The following is a 9158-nucleotide window of genomic DNA, read 5'->3' on the forward strand; positions in this document are numbered from 1 at the left end:
GCAGTACAAACGAAACATATAATACAATATTTACAATTCAGGAGATCCAAAACGTACTGTCCTCCGGTAAACAGACAGCACCTGGCCCGGATGATGTACAGGGTCCGTCAAAAGTTTCCAGGCCACATGGTCCGCTTTTCATCGGTATATCCTGGCACTTAAGATTCCGATAGAGCTATCGAGGTTCTCAGATTGTAGAACGATCCTTCTTCTATTCTCTACAGATATTTTGAGCTTCGAGGGTATCTCAACAGCCCGACTATGCTGCTCAAAAGCAAACCCTGTGGCCTTGGAACTTTTGACGGACCCTGTACATTATCAAATGCTTGCCCACCTGTCCGAAGCTGCTGTAGCAGCACTTCTGCAATTTTTCAATAAGATATGGGTGTCCGGAAAGATGCCGGAGGCTTGGAAAAAAGCAGTTATCGTACCGTTCTTAAAACCTGGAAAGCCGCCCACCTCTCCTAATAGTTATAGGCCCATAGCTCTTACAAGTTGTATAGCAAAATCATTTGAAAGTGTGCTCAACGTTAGGCTCATGTTCATTCTTGAATCACGCGAACTCCTTGACATCCACCAGTGCGGATTTAAAAAAGGATGTTCGACAACTGACCATCTCGTCCGCTTAGAAAACACAGTCCGAGAGGCATTCATACATCAACAACACTGTCTGGCAGTCTTCTTTGACATGGAGAAGGCATATGATACCACATGGAGATATGGCATTCTACGCGACTTGGCAGATCTTGGCATCCGGGGTAGGATGTTGAACAGCCTGAAGGATTTCCTGTCAGACCGGTCTTTTCAGGTGCGCCTGGGTGCAACCCTTTCGAAGAGCTTTGTCCAGGAGAATGGTGTACCGCAGGGCTGTATCCTAAGTACCACTCTTTTTGTCGTGAAAATGAATACCATAGCGAAAATAATTCCCAACTCCATTATGTATTCCGTATATGTCGACGACCTTCAGATTGCTTGCACGTCCTCCAGCCTGTCAACGTGTGAGAGGCAGGTACAACTCACATTAAACAAGTTAGCAATCTGGGCAGACAAAAATGGGTTCAAGTTCTCTTCACAGAAAACAGTGGCTGTTGCTTTCTCGCTTAAAAGAGGCTTGCAGATCGATCGGAACCTACACTTAAATGGAAGCACACTACCGGTAAAATAAGAACATAAATTTTTAGGAATAACATTTGATAAAAAACTGACATTTCTGCCGCACATAAACAACTTGAAAGTAAAAGCCTCTCGTGCAATGAATATCCTTAAAGTACTCTCAAGGAAACGCTGGGGATCGGACAGAGCATGCCTACTTCATATCTACCGTTCTGTAGTGCGCTCATGTCTAGATTATGGGAGTATAGTGTACGGCTCGGCAAGGCCTTCATATCTAAGAAGATTAGATCCAGTTCATAATCTAGGTGTCCGCCTTTCTTGTGGAGCATACAGAACGTCTCCGGTAATGAGCCTTCATGTTGAAGAAAATGAGCCATCACTAGAAGATAGAAGAAAAGCACTTACATGTTCATACATTCTTAGAATTAGGTCGCGAACAAAACACGTGTGTTATTCAATCGTCACAACATGCCCGTCTCGAATAATATTTACAAATAAGCCCCAAGCAACCAGGCCTTTGCTAATGAGGTTTGAGGAGATCTGCCGAGAACTTGACTTATCAGAAACATTACCAAATGTCGCAGAACGTTGCGACGCATTTGCCCCTTGGTAGAGTTTTCCGTCGGTCTGTGATATAAGTCTTAGACAGTTCAACAAGAAACAAACTCCAACAGAACACATCATACAAGAGTTCCTTACACTAAAGGAAAAATATGATATCTACACCGCGTTCTACACAGACGGATCGAAAACTACCAGTTATGTTAGTAGTGGAAGGGAACTGGGAAAAAATAGTAAGGCTTCCTCAGTGTGCATCAGTTTTTACAGCCGAGTATTATGCTGTGTTTCTTGCTACGGAGAAAATAATAAGCAAGAACATCGAAAACAGGATTATCTACACAGACTCCCTCAGTGTACTGAAAGCACTACAGTCCAGAAATGCAGTCATGCCATCACTAGGTACTGTCATACATAACATAACAAGGATCGTAACACAAGGGCATAATATAAAATTATGTTGGGTTCCAAGCCATGTCGGAATTGATGGTAACGAGACAGTGGACGCATGCGCTGCTCAAGCCCACAACAAGGAAATACAGAAAATAAGCATGCCACATAATGATTGCATGAAGCTAGTTCAGAGCAGACTGAGGAACAAATGGCAGAGCACATGGGATAGTCAGATAAATAACAAGCTACACTTAATAAAACCAATATTAGGAGAATGGAAATCATGCACACATCAGGAACGCTTTTTTGAAGTTATTTTATGTCGTTTACGTATTGGACACACGCACCTTACGCACAACTTTCTACTAACAAAACAAGACAAACCTACCTGTGAAAAATGCGGAGATGAACTCACAGTAACTCATATTTTAATCTCATGCATAGAACTTGAAACACTCAGAAAGAAGTTTTTTACCCCGTTTTACAACCAGCACATCCCTTGTCATCCGTCATTGATTTTAGGTGAAGAAGCTCTTATTGACAAGTCAAGTGTTTTTAACTTTTTAAAAGAAGCCAATGTACTCTCGAAACTCTGAACAATGGTCAGTTTTTACAACTTGCGAATTTTTTTTTGAGCCACACCTCAGCCACCCTCTCGTCGTGAGAAGACGGCTGAGGTCACTATTCTATCGGTTGGGGACCTCGAGATCCTTGCACAGCCAAGGATGGCTGCTGAGGTTGCCAACCCTTTTTAAAGATTTTACCATAAGTCTGTTTTAAAATTCTGTCTTATATTTTTACTACGTCGCACGAATTAACTTTTTAGGCCCTTTACACCGCCGTTCATTTAGACTTTAGTATAACAGCTATTTAAAAGAATTTTTCATACCCTGAGCTTGGCGCATGATAGCCTTAGTTGCTTATGCGCCATTAAACCCAACTCAACTCAACTGAACTCCATTTCACCGCGACGCCGCCGGCACACTTCCTAATGTTCTAGTACACCATTGTAAAGTCCGATGGGAAGCAAGCGTGAGAGCGTCAACCGTTTGTGGAACCGATGCATGCACCCTCGTCGCTGCGAGTCATTTCGCCCCATAAAGAAGCGGCGTTCGTCGTCATTTACAGAGAGCGGCCTCTGCAGCACTTCGTGCCTTCTATAAATGCATGATAACGGAGGGCCGTAAACAAATGATAATTGTCCGGCGCGTCAACACTCGCACTCCGGGGCTTGAAGTCGCGCCGCGCGGGCCACAGTGTACTGCCATTGTAAAGTAAGTACACGCAGCGAAGCGCTTCACCATCGTCAGTAATACATCGGCTAAGAGTGGTAGGCTTCTAATGCGGATTCCTAGAGTGCGCGTAAAACCAGCCCTGTCCTCTTTATGGAGTCAAGGACGCCTTTGTAATTTTCTCTCACAATGAGCAATTTAGGCCTTGGCTTATCGGAATTCGTGTTACGTGATGTGTATGCCGTCATGCTCTGTTTTAAGCGTAACAAAGCGGTAAACGCATAGGCCGTTTGCCCTTGAGTTTGCCGCCCTTTCCTGACCTTCGTGATTAGAGCAAATTACGGGTGGTCAGACGTCTGATGCGAGAATTCTGCGAAAGCAGTTGCATTTGCCCTCGATGGTTACTTCATTACTTTGGTGCTTCTGCTTCAAGTCGGGGGTTCAGACACGCGACATAATTTTTCTGGAAATTGAAGGTGGGCGGAGGTAGGTGGGTGCTGGGTGGCGCTCCTGGAGGGTGGTGGTGGGTGGGTAGGCTGCCCCCTAGCTACGGGGGTGGGGAGGTGGCTAGAGGGTGGTGCTTATGGAGGACAGCTATCTATCTTTCTGACTGCGTCTTTGAATTCGACCTCGACCGGTCGCTTTTCGTTCCGCTGATGTGTGGGTTTATGATAGGTGGAGGCCTTGCGGAGGGGGGAGGTAGGTGGATTGGTGGTGAGTGGCGTTTCTGGAGGGTAGACTTGGGTGGCTGGATGATGCTTCTGGGGGGTGGAGGTGAAGGGTAGAGGTGGAGAGTGTGGGCTCCTCGCTTGGGCTGGAGCCTTCACCCCAGCAGACATCCGATTCCCGGGGAGGTGGGTACTGTAGCACTGGTTTCGCAGTAAAAGGCTTCTCTTTTTAGACTCCGAGCATGGGTTCTGTTTGTTGGCGCGCTGCATGCTCTGCTCTGTGGCAAAGCAAACACGTACCGTCATTTGAAGTAAAGGACAGTGAGGGAGCGACGTGCAGTTGCAATGACTGTTGTAAAACGGCGACCGGGGCTCGGAAAACGCAATATTACCCGCAACGACGTTTTGTAATAAGTAGTTTCGTTTGGGCGAGTTGGTTGATTTTACATTGAAGGAATATACTTAGGCAAGTATATTCCTTTAATGCAGACGTTTTGCAGCAAGCTTCTTTTTCGCATGATCCACGTACTTTAACATAGCCTAGTTGGGAGCTCCGATGTGGTAACTCATTATGAGCGGTAAGCCAGACGCACTCAAACACAAAAAAAAGATAGTTATCGTCTTCCCACACTTTCTATATCTGTGAATTGCGCTTCGCAGCGAGTGCGGTGTATGCGTAGAATGTTTATTTAAAGTACATTAGCATACTCGCACTAGAGCCTGCGTCACCCTTGTGTAGAGCGCTTGAGCAGTGCGCACAGTTGTGATCGGAGGTCCGGCCAACGCCGCGTGGCCACTACCTATACAGTCACCCTAAAAGGCGTGGCTTTTAATACACGACTTTCCGCGTGTGGACGGAAGAGCAAAAGTCTGCGGAAAAATACATGTGAAAATGCAGCCGGTACATTCATTCGTACTTTAAAAACTCCCGTGTGCTGTGCGATGGTATTCCGCGTTGAAGAACCCTAATGGATCGAAATCGACACGGAGCCCTCCACCATGGCGTCCCTCATATCCCACACGTAGCTTTGGAGCATTAAACCCTACTTCTCGCGTATCATAGCATAACCATCGCGATTCTCGTCTCTTTAAATGCGACTTGATAAAGCCTGAAAGAAAATTTTGCACTCAATTTCTAAGCGCTATTACACGTTTTATGCTTATGACATAACTGTTTTTTCGCAGTGAGTCTTTTGGTGCCGAACTCGCAAATCAGGCTTGCCCCAGCGTCCTTAGCCACGCGACAAGTTACATGGCCAACCGCAGGCGTCCCAAGTACGTGGACATCGAGGGGCTTCGGCTCACCAGCGAGTTCAGCCCGGAGCCGGTACGAGAGGCTCTGAAGTTCGTGTCCCGCGCTGGAGACGTGGTTCTCGTCACGTACCCAAAATGTGGCACCCACTGGGTCCAGCAGATCTTGCAGCTCATTGTGAACGGAGGCCGGTCGGCAGACAACTTCTACGAGTTTCTGGCCAGGACGCCGCTACTCGAGCTCCTAGGAACACGCATCCTGGAGGACAGGCCGGAGCCGCGCCTCATTAAAACTCATCTTCCGCTGGCCAGGCTAGCGCTACGCGACGAGGCAAGGTACGTATCCAGCAACAACAAAAAAAAATCAGCGGGATGGGGTTGGCGCGACGAAAGCACGTAGGCAGCTTGTAGTCACGTCTTCTGCGCACATACGCCATGTGTCAACGTGGTTGTCAGAGGGCTTACCTTCGCTCGTAAGTGAACTGAACACAGGTTCTCTTTCCATGCAGCCTGCGCACAGCATCGTGGTCTCAGCGTGCAAAGGAAAAAAAAAAATTAGCGGCCTGCAGCTGGTAATCCTGATCTGTCGAGCGATTTTTCTTCGCCGTCTCTGCGCTGAATTAGAAAGAATCAACGCTGTAATTTCTGAGATCAGCTATTCATTCGCAGCAGCCAAGCTGAGCGTTACCCGTGTGGTTTCTGTGGTGTACCGTACATACCCTGCGAAGAGCAACCATGGAATGGTTTCGGCCTCCTCAGCACTGAGCCTTGTTACGCCTGACTAGTTTTATGGGCCTGCCGATTTTATGGAGTCCCTTTAACCCCATCCCTTTCATTTTTTCCCAGTGCGTCTGTCTTGTTATTAGTAGCATCTTTGAGGATGAATTCGTGATAAATGTTTCTTGCACCAGACCCGCCGCGGTGGCTCAGTGGTTACGGCGCTCGGCTGCTGACCCGAAAGACGCGGGCTCGATCCCGGCCGCGGCGGCCGAATTTCGATGGAGGCGAAACTCTAGAGGCCCGTGTGCTGTGCGATGTCAGTGCACGTTAAAGAACCCCAGGAGGTCGAAATTTCCGGAGCCCTTCACTACGGCGTCCCTCATAGCCTGAGTTGCTTCGGGACGTTAAACCCTAATAAACCAAACCAAACCGTTTCTTGCACATTGTTTGGTATGCATTGGTCGTCTTTCTAAATGATAATCTACCTGCTACTTTTATTAGACGAAAAAGGAAACGGTCGAGGTTATTTTGGGGTTGTCTCTATGAATGTGCTGTGTGAGAGAAAGAGAGAAAGCAGTTTATTTGGCAACTTTGTTCCAGTTGCGAGTAGAGAACGAGCTTGTCCACCAGGACCAGTTGATCCTTTAACTCGTCCGAGGTCAACCGGGCACACCAGGGGGTAGGGGGTAAGGGAAGCGAGGAATAACTGATGGCGACGGGGATGTGTAGAAGCGATGTTAAAGGTTTGCGTAGGATCTAGAGCAGTTAGGGCAGGTTGGAGTAGACTGCAGGCGCTATAGGTAGGACCGGGCAGGGGTAATATATTAAGTTGTGTTTTGCGTCGTAGGCTGCAGTCATGGGGTTGGCAGCGTTTGGAGGGCCTCCCTGACATTGTTTTATGTTCTGTTTGCACTGAGGAGTGTCTTCACATGTCGGTGGGAAAGGTATTGCAACAGCCCCGTGCGTGATGTCGCGGGCAAGCCGATTGACCAGCTCATTTTCTGGAATTCCGGCATGGTCAGGGGCCCCCTGAAGCACGACCGTGCAAAATCGCAGGCATTCTAGTGCTGCACTCCACGCGAACATAGCCGGGGAATACAGCAAACCCAATGGCACCTTCAGCTTGCTTTATCCTAACGTTCCGCCACTGTGCCCCTCCCAAATGCCTCGAATTCACCGAATGAATGTGGTGTCGTGGCGACCTGGATCGATATTTTATTACTACTGGTCCCGCGCCAAGTTTCGCGTGCCCCCGCGCTCTCCACCATGCGATTCCATAAGTCAGCAATCGCAGGGTCGACACATGTTTCCTTTAGTAGGCAGACATTTTCATATTCAGGAATCTTCAGCTTCATTGCCGTGCTTGCCCAATTGTAATGAGTCCCACACATACTTAGTGGAACAGTTAAGAGAACCCAGACGGACTCGGCAAGGAAGTGGTAGCTCGTCGAAGACGGGTGCAATGCCACTACTTTTCGCTAACTATACATGCAGGTACGTGTACGTGGCCCGAAACCCATGGGACTGCTGCGTGTCCTTTTACCACCACACCAAGACGCTGCCGGCGGCGGACTTTCGCGATTGCACGTTCGACGACTTCTTCGAGCTGTTCGTGAGTGGCCAGACGGACCACGGGGGCTTCTTCGACCACATGCTACCCTGGTACGCACGCAGGATGCAGCCAAACGTGCTCTTCATAACCTACGAGCAACTGGCCAAGGATAAACGTGCCACCGTGCTCAATATAGCACGCTTTCTCGGGCAGCACTACGAGCAGGAGCTGCTCCACAACCAAGAGCTCTTGCAAACGGTGCTGGACAAGAGCAGCACGGACTTCATGAAGAAGCACTTTGTGCTGGACCCGGCAATATTGAAAAGCATCCTTGAGAGGGATCCCAACGCGTTGCCAGACGCAATGAAGACTCTGTTTGGAAAAGTATTCGTCGCGCCCGAGCGGGAAGGTAATACAGTGAACTTTGTCCGGAAAGGGGTCGTGGGAGACTCCAAGAACTACTTCACGCGCGAGCAGCTACAGCGAATGCAGGAACTTATTGAAACGAAAACTGCTGGTTCTGACGTCATGCACATGTGGTTAGACGAAGACCCGCTCCGACAGTAAGGTACAGAAAGCCCGTAAAACTACGTTTGGGTCGCTACACGAAGAGCTAGCAGGTACTGTTCCCATAGACGTGATGATGTCTTGACTCTTTCCTTACCGCACTTATTCAAATTGTTCGATTCGAACGATGACGCGAATGGACTCACTTTTCGCGATCCGAACCGCTTCTGGACAAGTAACGCTATTCAGTTTAACAAGAGCTTATTACTGAATATATTCATTATTTACGCAAAATTTTACGCGAGTATTTCAACTTTTGGCAATAAATTTTTTTTCTTGGTAAGAAATACATATCCTGTTTTTTTTTTGTTTATGTTATTAAAAAGAGAACTCTATTATCTATACCATAATGTGTCGCAGTAAAGCAAGAATTTTAAATTTAAGGGTGAATCAATTATTTACGCACACCACCTTGAAATTGTCTGTTTTCTCGCGGTAAGGAAAGAGTAAAACGGTTTCAGCAACACTTGAGAAGTTTTAAAAGGCACAGATGAAGTGTACATCGTCCCTAACACGCGCTGTTCGGGGCGAAGACGTTACCACAGTGTGCACATCCGAATGACAGCGAAACAAAGTTTCGCACATCGTACTGTTCTCTCCTTGTTTGCGTGCCCTGTTAACCATCATTTTTCCCTGAGGGGTATTGCGCGTGTGCCAGATTGACACTGAAACGCCAGCCGTTGCTTGGCTGACATTAACTTCAAATACACTGCAGTGATAATAAACTCTAGCCAAGCTCTCGAGGAGGTCTCTGACGTTGCAAACCAATTCGATGTCTCTTTCACGGGTAAATAATACATCATGTGGCGGTAACTTCCAAATGAGGTGGTCAATAACATGACTGAGGCTATGAGTGTACAGAGTTGGTAATATTCCCACGACCCGCTAAACAGTTTCGGGCGTCGTCCGGATTTGCCACACTTCAAGTTACACTATCAGTTACCCGGGCCTTGTCGAATTACTGCACGCGATGGTTTTGTTTTTCATAACGTTTTGCCGAAGCACTGTGTTCGGGTGGTCATTCATGGATGCCGTTCTATAGTTAGTTCTGATGAAGACTTTACAGGTAGTTCTTCGCTTCGCCGATGCTGCATGGGACGAGAC

General features: G+C 47.6%; 1 protein-coding gene across 1 annotated transcript; it reads left to right on the plus strand.

The window, feature by feature from the left end:
• The first annotated feature begins 3205 nt into the window (after nt 1-3205).
• Nucleotides 3206-8797, plus strand: LOC149350707 (sulfotransferase ssu-1-like). The gene is made up of 3 exons (XM_089579823.1): nt 3206-3338; nt 5150-5551; nt 7430-8797. Exons 1-3 carry the CDS (start codon nt 3232-3234, stop codon nt 8052-8054), a joined length of 1134 nt encoding a protein of 377 aa, XP_089435949.1. The 5' UTR covers nt 3206-3231; the 3' UTR covers nt 8055-8797.
• The last annotated feature ends 361 nt before the right edge of the window (nt 8798-9158 follow it).

Source organism: Amblyomma mixtum, chromosome 3 (genome assembly GCF_055824585.1).
Source record: "Amblyomma mixtum isolate Tamu chromosome 3, ASM5582458v1, whole genome shotgun sequence".
Classification (NCBI taxonomy): domain Eukaryota; kingdom Metazoa; phylum Arthropoda; class Arachnida; order Ixodida; family Ixodidae; genus Amblyomma; species Amblyomma mixtum.

Excerpts from the sequence above, each read along its gene's own strand:
- LOC149350707 (XM_089579823.1), top strand. The coding sequence starts at position 3,232 with ATGATAACGGAGGGCCGTAAACAAATGATAATTGTCCGGCGCGTCAAC. Across the intron at positions 3,339-5,149 it reads CAGTGTACTGCCATTGTAAA|TGAGTCTTTTGGTGCCGAAC; the intron begins GTAAGTACACGC and ends GTTTTTTCGCAG. Across the intron at positions 5,552-7,429 it reads GCGCTACGCGACGAGGCAAG|GTACGTGTACGTGGCCCGAA; the intron begins GTACGTATCCAG and ends CTATACATGCAG.